Below are 16,879 nucleotides of genomic sequence, written 5' to 3'. Positions count from 1 at the left end.
GAGACAGTTTTTTAACTATTGCCAGTGATATTAAGAGCTGTGAAGACTCAAAAACATCCTTTATCTTGCAATAAAGTTGATTCATGATCTATTTGAATAGATTCCTGTAAGAATTATATCTTGTAAAGCCCTTTTTCTGAACAAGAAATGGGTAGACTCGGTACAATCCAGGCTGTGTACATCTCAATATAAGCTAAACTAGAGACAGGAAAAGAGGGAAAAATAAATGACAGTTTGTACTGTGAGGTATTTCAAAACTTACTTCATAACATCTACATCCTTGCTTCACAAAACCTACATTCGACTGACAAATGTCAGCAAAAATGCTCACCAGTATAAAAGTTTTGAAAGCTGCCTGACAGTAAGATACTGCTGTTTGTATGTTTTCTGAGAAACTAACAAAATATAAGGTATTAAGTATCACAACGGGGCCATGGAGTATCTTCTCTTAGAATCATAGAATCGTTGAGGTTGAAAGAGACCTCTAAGTTGATCAAATCCAACCATCAACCCACCACCACCATGTTCACCACTAAACCATGTCTTCAACTGCCATATCCACGTGTTTTTTGAACACTTTCAGAGATGGTGACTCCACCATTCCTCTGGGCAGCCTGTTCTAATGCTTGACTACCCTTTCCACAAAGAAATTTTTTCCTAATATCTAATGTAGAACTCCTCTTTCCTAATATCTAATGTAGAACTGGAGGTCGTTTCCTCTTGTCCTGAGGAAATGCACCAATCGCATCCATTGCATCTCATGGAAAAATGTGATCTAAATCAATATATAAGAATATGTCAGAATATAATCTAAGTGAATCAGTAAAAATTGTAACAAACAGTTGAAGACCTTGGATACTTGAAATACATAAACTCTGTTAATATAAAGATGAAATGGGATTGTACACTAATGTGACTAGATTTCCAAGTCAGCAAGCTTGAAAAGCAGAATATGGACTTTTTCTTTCTCTAATAAATGGAATATTTTAATTATTAGATTGATAAAGTCTTGCTGACATATTCAATAATTGATCACGAACTGCTGGAATTATATTCACCAACTGAAAGTGGAAAAAAGTGTCTACAGGATAAAGCAAGTCTTTTCCTTCAACTACTAAAAGAAGGGACTTGAATTTGAATGGTAAGGTGAAATGACACTAATTGTTTTCTTTTTTTCTTTTAGTATGAACACTTAATGTATAGACATTTCCAGTTAGGAGATTAATTCCTTTCAGATGTATTTCAAAAATCAAAAGACAACCTGCAAAATTAATACTGAATTGTAGAGGAAATTTAATCTGAAGTCCCTACAGTATTGGACAGTATGATCAAATTATCAGTCATTTATAAAACTAAAGGCATGTCTTACTTGACAGCTTACTTGGTCTTGGTGTTGACTTAGTGGTCGAGAGTGGGCCAACTTCTCTGGCAGCCTTCTGTCGAGGATGTGTCCATTCTCCAAACGAGACTCTCTGGGCTTGTCAAACCAATCTGTTTCTTCACGACGGAGATGGTAGGCTTTGAAAACCAAGGACAGGTCAAATGCTCTGATCCAGGGCTGGGTAAAGGGCAATAATGTGCATTGTGCAGAGCAAACATGCAGAGTGGTTATTAATTGGCCATGCAGCTAAAGCAAAGTTACAGGTGAGACTTGAGACATTGAACTTGAGTATTATTTAGCTGTGATACAGCAAAGGGAGAAGATTCTGTTTATGTCAAACTTATGGATATTAAATACAGAAGAAACCTGCTGCTGAGTGCTATAGTAATCTTCCTTCAGGCAGCTCAGAAATACACTGCCGATTTCACATGTCTCTAAAATGTTTGTTGAAAAAAAAATTAGTCAGATTAGTTACTTTGCAGTAGACTAAGTAAAAAATAAAAACCTAAGAACCCCCAAAACAAATCCTAAAAAAAACAACCCTCAAAACCCAAACTCCACCAATTCCCAAGTTTCTGAACTGAATATTGGTTCAAAATACTTTAGAAATAATCTACAACTACTTACAGGAAAATTATGAATTCTTTATGAAATCAGTATCAACCCAAATCAAAATAGATAGGAAGCAATCTATGCAACTTCTTGTAATTGTAAGCAGAAATATTGCAAGTGTTCTCATTTTAAATTCCATCCCCTGATTTTGCAGCATGAACCTTTGTGTATGGATTGTTAGTGAGTATGTTCTTTCTGCAATAATTCTGCAAGTCTAATGTGCTTCTATTTGCAAGAGTTTTAAATCTTATAAAATCCCTTTTGGAGATCAAATAACACCATTTCACTGAAATCAGTTTTGCAAATGCATATATTTATATTAGTGACTATTTGGTCAGCTGACGTAGGTGTCACTCCATTTGGATCAGAATCATGTCCTACATGTTTAATAATATTTCCACTATACAATATATAGATTTTTATTTCTGTTGCCCATCAGTGTAAACCAAAGTATTGTGCAGTTAATTAGAATGTAATGTAAGTTTGAATTTTATGCTTTATTAAGCAAGACAAAATTGGAAATCAAAGAAAGACAATATTTGTTTTAGTAAAACCACAAGAAATTGCAAATCTTAAATAAGGTCAGTAGTTGCTACAGTAACAAGTGTGTGTGTTGACATGACACAGAAGAAAATTTAAAAGGAAAAATGGTAGCGTGCATAATCTCTCCTATTTAGTTGTGAAAGTAAACATAATCTAGCTGGTTTAACAAATAATTGGGAAAAAATTAATGGGACAAAATTATTATTATTTTATTGAATTTCTCTCAACAAAAGAGAAATAATATATATGCATGATTTTGAGAAAACTATTTCTTATGGGTAAAAACAACACCCTGTATTATATCAGGCCTTCAGAAAATTCTTAATCTTGTTTCAGATATTATGCAGTCTCTTCCTGCACAACTGTGCACAAACTTAACCTAACAAAAAATGGTTTGAAATATTATTTAGATCAGCATATAGGAATTACCATAAACATTATTAAAGGTTGCTGGTTGTCTAACTAGTGATTAGTTATTGAACAACTGTTCTCAATAAACCATTATGATCTAATATACAAATCCTTTATGCTTTACACATTTATGCCAATTGACTAGTGCCTGCACACAGCAGGCTGGTTCATAACTCATCCTGACAGAACTTCTTTCTGAAGCTTGCATGAAGAACCTAATGCATTTTACTGACCCCAGATGTCAATGCTGACTATCACAATCTGTGTCATTAGCTCAGCAGCTGAAAGAATGATTTTTTTTTTCCTCCTGCCCCAGTTGAAATGACTTTTGCTGGATTTCTTCTTTTGAAAAAGTAGAATTCCATACTGCAGTTCAGACCAGCCTACCTTTTTTTTATCAGACTGCCCTAAATGTGTATATTTTGTATGAAATTTAAAAAGTTATGTATGTGTATATGGACACACACACGCCACACTCACATATACATACACACACCATTACTTTTGGCTTGTTCAGCTGGGATTTGTTACAGCTGGAAACCTGAGAACAGCCAAGATGAATCACTGACAGACTGAGAGGGGTCATCCTTTTATTCTAAGACTAACAGTATGCAGCCAGATGGTTCCACCTGTAAAAAACTCCTGCTGGAGTCAATAAGGTCCCATGCTGTTAATTCCAAACAGTTTAACCAGGTGATATTGAACTCCAGGCTGTGGAGTCCAAGGAACTTGATTAGAGAAGTAGTAATGATCAATTTAAATCCCACAGATGAAAAATTACAAGGCATTGTCTGTGTCGATGTCTTGATGTCTTCATATCTCAATTTTAAACTTTTAAATCCTATTATATACCCTATTATATAATTACCAAATTAGCACATAGTAGAAAAAAAAAATTCTTTAGGTGAGAAAAGGCACATTTTATGTCTTCTGATATAAAAGCTGACCAGCAAGGACTATTTTTATTCATAAAATTGAGTGCTAGCTTCAGCATTCTTGAAAATTAGTATCTTCAACATACTCAGTAGTGTGTGGAAACTGGCAGCTGGGGGTTGGAAGAGACCTATTTGCTGGCTCAGAGCAGAGCACTCATGATATTCGGAACCCTGAGAAAATACCAGGTGTTTCAAAAGCTCAAAATGCTTTTTATTTTCAATGGCAAGCTCTGGATGTTGTGCTCTTTTGACATTAAAGGTGTTTTTTAACCTGTTTGAAGTTTGGAATCCCAGTGTCAGTACTACTTATGTGCTGAAACATGGTTTTAAGATTTGTTACAGTATGTACTTAGTGAAAAACAAAAGGTTTAGTCTCAAAGTCCTCTTTGTATTCTCTTCTGGTATTTTTTGTTGGCATGTGACTTATAAAAAATGAACCAAAATTCAAGCACATCTCTCAGTTTGAACAAAAGAAAAACAATTTAAATTTGATACTTTGACTTAAATTCATGTTTAAAAGTTTCCTAAGATGATAAATCAAGCCATAGCACGAGACGAGTTTTCCTAAGGCAGTGCTTAAAACTGATTTCTTTTAATGAAATCTCATCAACACCATGCAGCAGTTAGTTAAAAAAAAAAAAAAAAAAAAAGAGAGAGAGAGAGGCAGCAAAGCAAACTGTGTTAAAAGGCTGGATGAAACATGCCAGAATAGTTGTCCATTGTCAGGGCAACAGGGCACTACTGAGAAGACTGCAGTCCAGAAAAAAGAAGGCCATAACTTTCTATAGAACTGTAATTACTGCTTTGGAATACTTTTTGTCTTACATCCAAATTATATGAATTATTTTCAATACAGGTTATTTGCTATTAGACAGTATATTTAAAAAAATGTCATAAAATGTTTTCATTTATCAAGAAATAAACTATTTGTGAAGATGAAATCTTAATAAAAATTAGAAAAAGATTGCTAAAAGGGGAAGCCCTGGTGTTCATTGACATATCAATGACATAGATTAATACAGAATATGTGAACTGAGTTAGAATACTTCTGAAGGTGTAACTAATCAGAGGCTAATTTAAAATGAAAACATGTTTTATCTGAAGTGTAACATGCATGTCTTGTACAAATATATATGCAAAACTTATTGCACTGTAGGGCAGAAATATAATTCCCTATGATCTGTTTGTATGAGTTAGAATAGCAACAAATTGGATTTTTGTTTCAGTTTGGTTCTCCTTAGTCTTCAGGAGGAAAAGTCCTCCATATTTTACAATATCACTCTAGAATGACCTTTAAAAGTCACAAGTTGAGATGATACATGATAGTATCTACTTACTTAGGAATAATGATATAGTTGCAACTTAGGGAGTTCCTTTCAATTGCTTTCAGATTTAATTATAGGACTGTATGTGCTAAGAATTTAAGGACAATGAAAACTCTTAAACTTCTGATAAAAATCAAAAAAAGCTGATGATCCTGAGTCTCTCCTGAAACACAGAGTTCACGGGGGGGTTGTAAATATGTAAGAAATGTGAAAAGAAACTTACAGAACAAAGACCTTAATATGTAGTATGAGAAAGGTAAATAGACCAAATTTCCTAATGCTTATGAAAAATTCAGCATGTGTTAAAAAACAATAATGTAATAATGAATGGAGGTTAGTATAAACCCGGAAAATAAACCATTCTACTCCATAATCATGCAAATGTGTCTTTTGAGACAATCATTGCCATTTACAGACAATATAGCGCATGCAAAGTCTCTTTTATTGTGCAGTAAATACACATAAGAAAAGGTTAAGGGAGCGCATACAATTTCGAACATGTTCATTTAATTTTCTTTCAAACGGTCTTTATGATTTTTAAACAATTTAGAATATATTAAGCCTGAACTGACTCAAACAAAACTGATACATAATTTGCAATTATTAAGTACTCAACATCAGCTTTAACATTCTGCTGTACTTATTCATAAGTAGCATTTTTAATTGCACCATTTATAATACATCAGAAATGTTCCTTTCATGAACCTAAGTGAGATAAACTCTTGTGCTTATTTGGCAGACATGTATGGGGTGCATATAAAACCAGCTACACTGCATAACCCATCAATAGAAGTAAAATACTTTATGCAAGTTTATTGAAGGATGAGATTGTCTTGAACCATCCAAATGGCAAATTATCTTACATAATCACAATTCTGGATGCACAGAAGTCCACATGACAGGATGCTTTCAACAAACCATATGTGGAATGTTATTTTGCTATCACGTTAAGCTCTGTATGATGCTAACATATAATATGTACTTAATGAACAGACTATTTCTATATAAACACAGATCTAAATTGGTGCATCAGGAGATGGAATTATCAGTTCTTGAATTCTATTATGAAACTTCATGCAAATAAAATCACTAGAGTTTTTTTAGAGATTTGGGAGAATATTTCCAAATCCCAACAAAAACTACTGCAAAAAAGTTCAGTGATTCACAGTCACTGGAGAAAGTTCCACATAAAGACTGATGGTAGGGTCTGTATTGTACATGGAGTGTTCTACACAGTATCATTGGAAAAGTAGACATAAACAAGTGAAAAGGAAAATGCACAAGCAAACCAAAAGGAAAGCAAACCAACGACAATACAGTGAGCATGCTATAGTAGCTTAACACCATCCAGAAACTGCTGTTAGAGTAAAATAAAAAATATCAAATAAAACAAAGCAAATCAAACCCCAAAAATGTAGATACACAGAAGATGCACCAAGGAACAGAAAAAGAACAAGTCTTTGAAGTATAACAAAAGTTAGACACATGCATAGAAATGAGGATTTTGGTTGTGATAGTAAGATACCAGTCTGAGGCCTAAATTACCTTCACTGTCTGACATGGCATGCTGGAAGTCATCCATGATGAAGGCTATATCTCGATCATAGCCTCGAGTCCGTGACTCCTCCCTCATATGCTGCTGGACCTCAGGCAATGAATGGCTCGATCCAAACTGGTCCCTGGTATCTGCAGATATTGGTGGCAAGGGTCCAGCTGCTGCTCTTGCCATTCCCATTGGCTGTCCAACAGGACTTAGTGGGCTCTCCTCCTCTGAGTTCTGTGCTACTATCGGGATCCTTCCCCTGCTTTGGCTAATAGGTAGACTGGTGGGCTTAGTTCTTCCAGAAGGTGCTGCATGGCTAAAGGAAACATCTAAGGGTTCAGCTTCTTGGGCTTTCAGTCTTAAAGAAGAACTGGAAGAATCCCTTTTCAATGACAGATCGAGCCCATACACTGAGGAGGGTCTAGATGAGGGCCTAGATCTACTACCACTGCTATAAGACTTGTCTGCTTCATCTTGTAGTGTGGATCTCATTGTTGGACCTAGTGCAGTCCCAAGGCCTGCTCCAATGGATGACGTCAGTGGTGGCCCCATGTATTTCTGTTGGTCACTGATGTTTTTTCTAAGGCCATAAGTAATATCATCCTGAAGAAGCCTTGCCCTAGTAGTGATTCCCCCAAGTGTTGAAGTGCTAGAAGTCATATAACTTGAATAGTCAGGCTCAAGGTCTCTGCTTTCTTGGATAGGTGAAAACTTTGTTAGTTTGGGGTCTATCAAAGCTTTCTTGTGTTTTGACTGCTTCTGGTAAAGGAGGGCTGCTGGGAGCTGCTTAGCAGCCTGCTTCTCAAGAGTAAGCCTACCTATACTGTATTTCTCAGATTTTGGAAAATGCCTGTAGCTGCCCTCTCCGTGGTAATACTGTGACAGGCCAGCCAGATGATCAAGACTTTCTGCACCTCTACGGAACTCTTGTTTTATCTGGTGTTTCAGAAGTTTGAGCTCATAGGGGTCCTCCATTGGGTCTTCATCAGCTTTAACATAGGAATGTAACCTAGAGGAACTGTGCAGTGGTGCTAGGAAGTCTGACACCTCTTGTGCTCTCCTGGCTTCAGTTGTGCGAAGCAGTCGATCTGTTTTGGTCAGATCTTTCTCATGGAGGCTAAAACTGGAACCGAGTGCTCCTGTTCCTTTAGTAAGTTCTCCTATATCATCGATCAGCACATAATTTCGGGGTGTATGGTGGTGATCTATATCTGCATAGAATGAATCTGCAGATATGCTTGAGATAGGGCTGCTTGCTATGCTGTTTCTCTCATCTAGTCCTATCCTTAAGTCCAAGGTAGAGTATTTACTGCCCAGCTGGGAAACTGCATAACTACTGTCAGTTGAAACTGGAGCTATCATGAGAGGCTGATTGCGAATTACATCATAGTTTGTTGTTATCTTAGGCTCCAAATATAATGTGGTCTGTCTTTGCTTTGGCTGTATTACCATCATCTGTGATGAGAGTTGGTATGATGGCTGTTGAGATGGTGGAGGTTGAGCCTGTGGAGTATAGGACATAGTAGCTCCTGTTTGGAAAGCTGTCTGGGTCTGATAGGGTGAAACCTGCTGGTGATACAAAGGCTGTTGTTGTTGGTAATGTGATTGCTGTGTGAACTGAGTTGGTGCTTGAGTTGGCAGGGCAGGAGATGAATACTGATATTGAGCGTATGGGCTTGTAGCAGGGGCAAACTGTGTTTCTGGCTGGGTTTGTGGTGGCATAAACTGGTTAAATTCTGTCTGGGGTGCAGTACGTGGTCTTTCCAAGCCATGCTGAGTTTCTATTCTGGTTGACCTGGTATTATTAACTTCACTATCTGACATATAATCACGTTCTTCTGCTACTCCTTGGAGATAGGCACGCTCTCTCTTTTCTCTTTCTTTTAGTAGGGCTTCTTTCCTCCTATTAATGCCCATTTCCAAGTATCTCAGCTTGGCATCTATTTCTTTTTCCTCCTCATCTAGCTCTGCTTGCTTCTTCCTAAGCTTGGCTGATTCACGTTCGACCAGATCCAATTCCCTGTCTATATCCTGAAGAATTTTGGCTCTGGCCATAGTGGTGGTCCTACAAATCCTTCTCCGTGAAACTGATCCCACAGAAGTATATGGGGACTGAGTTCCTCCTGTTGCTTCCTCTGGAGGTGGGTTGGGCAGAGTCCTCTTCACCTTCTTCTGAGTGCCTGATGGAGTTATGCTTGAAAGACCTTTTGACTGCAATAGAAGAAACAAGATTGAATCACTATTTGGGAGGCAAATTAATCCCAAGTTGTTTAAATTTTTTTTTTATGGAATGGCTTTATATCTTAACCACATACTTTCCCTAAGAGAGAGGAAAGCTTGAGGTATCTGTGAATAAGCAGCAGAAAATGGCAAGAAAAATTGCTGTCAGCCTGCTAAAGGTCAGGAAGATGAGCAACCTAATGCAAAATAAGGGTGACACTCACCAGGACTTTGTTCAGCCTACAATTGAAAAATCTACCTTATATTCTTGAAATTGAATTGACTGTAATTTAAGGGTTTTGGATTTTGTTGGTTTACTTTTTTTTTTTTTTAATTTCCATATGCTTATACATAAACATATTCAATGCATGTGTGTGTGGGATTGGAACACATATACATATACAACACCCTTTTATATAAAATTTAATTTAAAATCTGTATAATTAAAAATATGCATATATACACATTTATATCTAAATTTATGTATAATCTGTACAGTCAAATAGATAACTCTGAGCCAGACACTGAGCATATAGAAAGCAGCTATAACTTGTACTGAAATCCAGACAGCAAAGTGGGACTTTCTGGTGCCAACACATTTGGTACAACAGCAGTTGTTACATAATCTTTTAATTTTTGTCTCACCTCTGATGCAAAATATATGTATTTTCAGGGGAGATCCTTATGCTTACAAAACTGGTACGAGCTTTCTTCAGTTCACCGAAGACTTTTGTAAGTGAAATTTGTTCCAATTAGAAAGCTAGTTTAAAACTTTAAAAAAGTTAAACAATATAAAATTACAGAAATTTAGTTCTGTCCAGATGTCCAGACTTCTTCCCTGATCTAGGAGAAATATCTGCCTCAGGCTGATGAGTCATTTTTTTGAGGTGCCAATCTCTCTTCATTAACTAGGACAGTAAGCAATGTAACTGGTTAGATGCAATTTAATTTGTGCCCTGAATTACTAGTGGTTTTGTAAAGGTTTTTTTTTTTAGTTTTGAAATAAGTTTAGGTTCCACACAATGTAGGTAGATTAAGAAGTGGGACCTGAATTATTTTGAAATTGTATCCTATCTCACTAATAACTTCTTAGAAATTTTGCCTCAGCAAAGGAAAATGGATTGATCTACACATATACACCAAAAAAAAAAAAAATCAGCTCAGCCATTACAGAATGCAGACATGTTGATAGCAAAATATGGAAGTATTTTATCGGAGTTTAATAAAGGATGAATAAAAAAAAATATTAACCAATTCACTCTTCTGCCTTTGCAGGCAAGGGCAGCATTTCTGCAAGCATTAACTGTTTTTAATTAAAAATGTAATTTCTTTTTAAATAAATGCTAATTCACTCAGATAAGAAGTCATCAAGATTAATTTTAATTAGAAGTTTATAAATCAGTATTTTCTCTGTTTATTCTAATATGGCATCAGCAAACTGTAAAAGTTTCTAAAAAAGGTGTTGATAATCCCTTTTTTCTGCTCCTGTTACCTAGTTTTAACAAATTACAATACTCAGTGAATCATTTGCCATGGAACTTTAAAGAAACATTCGTTACCTTTTCAAGTGCCATTTCATCTCTTTCATTTTCTTCATCTAAGTTCCATCAACTTTTGCATGTTTTAGATTGCAATAAAAGCAATTTAATCTTTTCAGCTTCCCATGGCCATTTCCCAAACCCACGTTGTGCCAACAAATCAAAGGAACTAATTTTCTCTTGCTCACTGTGTACTTATAAGCAAAGACAAATTAATCATCTACAGTAGGTCTAGTTGGCTAATAATTTATATTGTAAAATCAGTGTAATAACACCGCTATTTCCCCCTCCTGAACTGAAATAGCAATCGCAGATGGTCGAGCAGTCACAGATGGTCACTGATATTGGGAAGTGCTATTAATAACAAAATCATTAAAAGGTCTATAAAAATTTATGTAATTAATATTTTCAGATGATAGTTAAGCTGCTGATTAATAAAGCCCAGTGTCAGACTACTATGCATTTTATAAAAAAAACCCCCATATCTTGTTTTTATATCTCTGTCTATATCTAAAGAATCCTAGACTAATAAACATTACAGGAAGATTTACCGCTTGCTCTTGAAAAACTATTGATAACCTGTAGTTCTCAGTTGCTATTCTCACTAAAGGCAAATCTTAATTACTTTTGCTTGATATTTATATTGGGACAAGAAAATATAAATTTGTTTTAGTACTGTGGTTTTCTGTTACCAAAAAACCAATGCAAATAATATTTTTTGTCTTCAAACAAGGACCATGCTGTCAATAAACTTGCTTGGAAAACTCACGACTAGCATCAGTCTGAGAGACAAACACGGATGTATTAAAAGAAATTACTGGGAATAAAGTGTTTGCATCTGATAAGATGCCAGGTAGTGAAGGGATAGAAATTACTCTCCCAGTCAGGAAGAAAGATCACTTAAGGTGGGGACCAATGCAGGTTGTTAAGGCAGCAATGGAATGGAAGGTGAAGCCTGTGTTGTAGCTCTGTGTGTTCCAGCTATCACAGCTTGGATTTTTCATGTAACAAAAACCTTCCCAAATGCAATCCCTCCAAAGCCCCAAAACATACAGTAAAAATTTCAATTGTAATGAAGCCATGAAAGTATAACCTTAATGTACAACCTTAAGGTATAACCTTAATGGTTTATAACCTATATTAACCTATAAAGGTTTGGAATGTATTACTCAGTATTACAGCATGTGCTCTTCATTCTTAGAAGTGCATCAGAAAGAACAGCTAGAGATCCTGGTATTTAATTATTTTAAACATTTAATTTACTAGAAAGAATCCATATAATTCTGTTATCATTTATTAAAGACCTCTCGGTGATTTAGCAGTATCTTTAAAATTGCTTGAAAATGAAACCTAATTCCTAAAGATACTAACATAATACTCTAGTATTAGATTACTTCATTGTAAGTATGTAATCCTTGACTGCATCTTCTCGTAGGATGGAGGTAAAGGTACTGAACGATGTTTTATAGCTTATCTCGTGCAAATAAATAGTTTCTCATCTAAGTTTTTATGGACCTTTCTGGACTTTATTATTTGGTAATGACTGACCAGCTTTGGACCAGCTTTGTTAACTCTTGGTAAAAAACTTTAGAGCAAGAATACCAAGAATTCTCTCCACTGCCAAAGGCTGACATAGGGTCACTTTTATGGCGTGAAGAACCACAGAGTGTGGGAACCCACAAGGGTAAAACAGGTAAAGGGAAGCAGACCAGCTGTGCAAGGTAAGCAAAATATATTAAAACATGTATTTATAAAAGTTAGTCTCATCAACTAGTGTTGAGAATGGACCAGTACATGCTCTGAACATATTTTAAACATCAGTAAAACCTTATCCTACAACCAGTACTGCCTTGGCTTATGTGCCATTGCTGGCAAGGGGAATGGAAGATTAATTTGATGAGCTGGGTTTGGCCTTGTGTATGGGAGTGAAATACCCTGCTTCATGAGTAATATGCTAGAGCTATCCTTTAATGCAACTCTTGTCTTTTTCTTTTCTGCAAGTATATTGCTCTGGGGACTGAGCAGTCAGGCAGAAAACTAGTTTCTAAATCACTACACAGTAGCACTGAGATGCCAGTCAGTCTTATTTTCTCTCTCTCCTTTTTTTTTTTTTTTCCCCCACTCTTTTGGAGGCCTGTAAAGATAAATTTCTCTTCTGTGAGGCTCAATATGAATTTTTTAGAAATAGTCTATTCCAAAACAATAAGAATTTTTCAGAGTTTTCTTGCTTTCCTTCATGTCAGAGTCACTTATTCCTCAGATGAGCACTTTTGTACTTTCCATCCTTTTGCTCCTTTCATTTTCTCTGTGAAATTGCTTGAAATTGCCATTTTCACTTCAAATGCAAGGGGAACAGCATAGTGCACTTCCTAACAGCTGACGTGATGTGAGATATCAACTTCTTTCCTCAGTTAAACACATAAAAGGTGATATGCTTCTTTTGATCTCAAGGGGAGAAAGGAGAATTTTAAAGGAAATTTGATATGCAAACTACAGACATATGTGGCCCTTATACAGTGATTTTCAGAGAGATCTAAATCTATGTTTCATCTACTTTATGAGAGTAGACATAATAGTTATTCCCAGTTGTTTGCACACAAGACATAGTTTTACACAGACTAACTGATTTGTGATTCATTTGGAACAGAACTGACAACTTTTACCTGTAAGGGCAATGGGGTAATTCCCTCCTCAATTTCTAAAAATTAGAAATAGCATTTTAAATCAGTAGGAATGCATCAGTGGAAAATAAGTTTGTGAGGAAAATGAAATCCAGTGTTTTGAAACTTTGATTTTAAATACTGTACTTGGAACAACACTCCATGTATGTGCATTTAGCAGATCTTAGACAACATACACATTATTCACAAGCTTATGTTTTAATTTCCTTACCTTATATCTATAAATCATATCTATACTGTTTCCTTCTCCTGCTCACTGAAGACTTAGTACAATACAACACTGCTAATAATTTTTTTTTTCTTTTGTAGCTTAAGCCTTATATAAAAGGGAAACATTTATGGCTAACTCACAGTAACCTTTAAAACTCATTTGAAAACCATTATTTTCTTTTTCTATTCCTAATTTTTTTTCCATCCATTATTCTTTGCTATTTATCTTTGCAACCATATTACTTTTCTTTGTAAGGTGTTCTGGGATATCAGTTTATATAAGAAATTCACTGTCCAATTATTTTAAATGTATACAGAATTACATGTATCTCAGTTACTCTCCAATGGGGAAAAAAATCTCTGGTAGATCAATTCAGACAATGGGTATCTGTAAAGGATAACAGAAAGAGTCAAATTGTCAGAGTAGAGTATTGCTTCTGCATTGAAATCTCTGTAGCAAATGGGCTCAATATTTTTCTCACTATTCAATTTCTGAAAAAATAAAAAAAAAGGAAGGAAAAATAGGGAAATGGAAAACCCTGTCCTCAAAACAGAGGAACATGGTCCAAATTTCTTTGAATGACAAATACAGATTTATACTTTGCTATAAAAGGCTTGAAAACATTGCAGGAAATGTATAACTGCTATGTAGGCAATACCTACTGATGCTTCCTAAATGCTTGTCTTTATAAGCTTTGTTCTAAGATATGTTAAATATCTTTAAATGTTTTATTTATATATGAATACACTAAAAGATATCAAGGAACTTAACAAAAACAAAACACTATTCCACCATTTCTACAATACTGTGTTTTCAGTATCAACTCCAGTTAGCACTCTGAGTGCTAAAGTACTTCAGTGCTAGTCCAGGACTGAAGCCTGATTCTGATAAAGAATTCAAAATAAATATCTTTCTCTGTGAATTAAAATCTTTTGTCATTTGTAAATTACTTTTAAGGAGATAGTCCAATTTTTGTTTAAAACAAAAAGGATTAAAATTAATGGCTTTTTCTGTACGTTATCTTCCTCGTGACTCATGAAAATTTCTGAGGAGGAGGTTTCTGAAGCATATTCTGCTTTGACAACCCAAAAGACTATGAAACAAATGAGAAAACAGAGGATAAGGTATATAGCAGTCTAGGTACTGCATAACAATAGTTTAGACAAGAGAAAGGTTCACTATCTGGAGAAAGACTAATGGCAAAGCCAGAATTCCTCTAAGGCAGTTGCTTAACAAGATTAAGACAAAGCCTGTAGATTCATAGTGACTATGTACAATACTATAACACTGCATGCTACACTACAACATAATTAGTGTTTCTTTATCAATCATCAGTTCTTTTTTTCCTCTCTATTGTTTCACTGACATTTTTAAAGGCATTTTACATAAAAACAGACTGTAAATACTCAGTACTTCTCTGTCTAACCTGTGGAAAGTTATCAAAAGTTCTGTGATGTGAGTGGACAACTCGATGCCTGTGCTAGGCTAAGATACATTCATTGTTAGCACACGATGAGCTCTGTCTCCAGCACACCACATTTTTATATTTAACTAAATAATGACAAAGAACTGTATCTTAGTAATATATTCTGATACAGAGGCAATGTGATTCTCTATTGGTAATTGAAAACAGGTCTGTTAAAGGATATTGAACCAAAATATTAAATGTTAGCTTTGGGTTTTGTTAATCATGGAGCTATTTGTGGCCATAGAGAAAAACATCACTCAACTTTATCTTCAATTAAAAAAATCTTGGAATAAATCTTTCTGCATGTAATGAAATTGCCTTAGCATGGGCTCATCCACTCATAGAAATCAATAATACATTGTTTCTCATCATGTATCACACAAATCATTATGTGTCATTCCCCTCAGTCAGAATGATATATTTTATTTGAAACTCAGATTTCATCTATGGAAAATTTTACTGGATTATAAAGAATATCTTCCCAGTCAATGAGAACATACGTTAAATTCTCTTGCAGTCTACCCAAGAATCCTGGCCAGATAATACTGGTGAGAAAAATTCAGAACAGTTTATACTTATCAGTATGATATGCATATGCTGAATTAACACCATCTGTTTTCAACTGATATCAGGCTACTTTGCAAACTTTCAGCTACAATTAAAAAAAAACCAAAGAAAACCCCTGAAACAATCAACACCAAAACACCCTCTGTCTCGGAAAGAAAGGAAATATTAATCTTGTTTTACAGGAAAAAAACACACAAATAAAAAAGGTGTGAGAAAATCTTGGCTTTTTCTGCCTCTCTTTCACTCCAGAATTTCTCCAAAGAATGGTAGCTGACGAGACACCACATGCTGCACCACAGCCCTTGTTTATTCACAGGAGTGAGGATTCATCTGCCCAAGCACAGGCATAATGTGCAGTCAATCTGAGCTAGTCCTCCAGAGTACTGAACTGAAAGAAAGTGCAGTTTTTCTTCAGCTCACATAATAACACCTGTGCCTCTCACAGCCTGTGGAAACAGCTGCATGTAACAGAGACGTCACCTGTAAATGTCTCAAGACAGAAGGGGTTAGTCCCACTCCTTGAAACTAGAGCAGATTCAACTCCTACTTTTGGCTCCTCCCGCAAGATCTGTTTTGCAGCAGAGTTTTAATCCTTTTCTGTGTGCAGGAGTCTCGGCACCTCTGCAGTTCTTCAGAAATGACACCTCTCCTCAGCAATTAAAGGCTCTGGGTTTGGCTCAGGTTGATTGTTCAGGCAGTATTTATTTTATTCTGCACTCATGATGTTTTACTTCCCTGGTCTAAGATTAAAGATGGCACAGTGAGCAGAGCCCTGATTAATCACTTTCTCTAAAATGTGGTTCATGCTGCAGAACAATGGCCATATAACTGCTGCTGTAAGGCACAGATTAGACAAACTCACCAAGTGCCTACCTGCTTAATTCAGGCCTTTCTATATCCATCACAGCTAAGCCTTCTATTTGTCTTTTCTGCTCAGCCCTGGCTTCATCTATACTGCTGAGCACCTGTAGAATGGCCTGCAGCAATTTTTTTCCCACTCTTTCGTAAAGTGCCTTAAAATTACCAATTCAACAATTCTGCTGTAGGAAAAGACTTCTTTCTCTACTCTTTGTCATCTATAGCTCCATAAGGCTTTTCAAGAGCTGTAACGACCAATAATCCTCCATGGTGGCTACACAGCAGACAAAATCCCAGTATAATACACTATTAGAATAAAATAGAAACAAAAGGAAGTTTGTGAAACTCTCCTTGGTTGCTGATACCTGCCTTCCAGGCTTCATTCCATTCCAACAACCCACTAGCTTTCTGGTCTTGCAGTAAACTCTGCATAATCCCCTCTGCCTCAGCTGGACAAATTGATTTCTCCATCAGTCAGGCTGTGAGTTCATTTCTCTCTCCTCTGCAGTTTCTCAGTGTCTCTTTAAAACTTTCTTCTGCTTGAAACTTTTGTTTCCCCTCTCCCTCCATCCCTCATTTTCCAAAG

General features: G+C 35.8%; 1 protein-coding gene across 9 annotated transcripts in view; it reads right to left on the bottom strand.

Moving 5' to 3' along the window:
• The window catches only part of PCLO (piccolo presynaptic cytomatrix protein), a 337,346-nt gene that overhangs the window by 141,617 nt on the left and 178,850 nt on the right, over positions 1 to 16,879 (bottom strand). For 8 of the 9 annotated variants that reach the window (XM_032689501.1, XM_032689502.1, XM_032689505.1 and 5 more), the window contains exons 7-8: positions 6,753 to 8,961; positions 1,370 to 1,518 (exon numbers count right to left, since the gene is read on the bottom strand). In XM_032689501.1, the coding sequence (XP_032545392.1) occupies positions 1,370 to 1,518; positions 6,753 to 8,961 (2,358 nt within the window). The remainder of the gene's footprint in view (positions 1 to 1,369; positions 1,519 to 6,752; positions 8,962 to 16,879) is intronic. The other variant, XM_032689504.1, reaches the window with a different exon arrangement.

This window comes from Chiroxiphia lanceolata, chromosome 5 (genome assembly GCF_009829145.1).
Source record: "Chiroxiphia lanceolata isolate bChiLan1 chromosome 5, bChiLan1.pri, whole genome shotgun sequence".
NCBI lineage: Eukaryota > Metazoa > Chordata > Aves > Passeriformes > Pipridae > Chiroxiphia > Chiroxiphia lanceolata.
The sequence above is the reverse complement of the archived record's forward strand: the minus strand, read 5'-3'. Positions and strand labels throughout refer to the sequence as shown.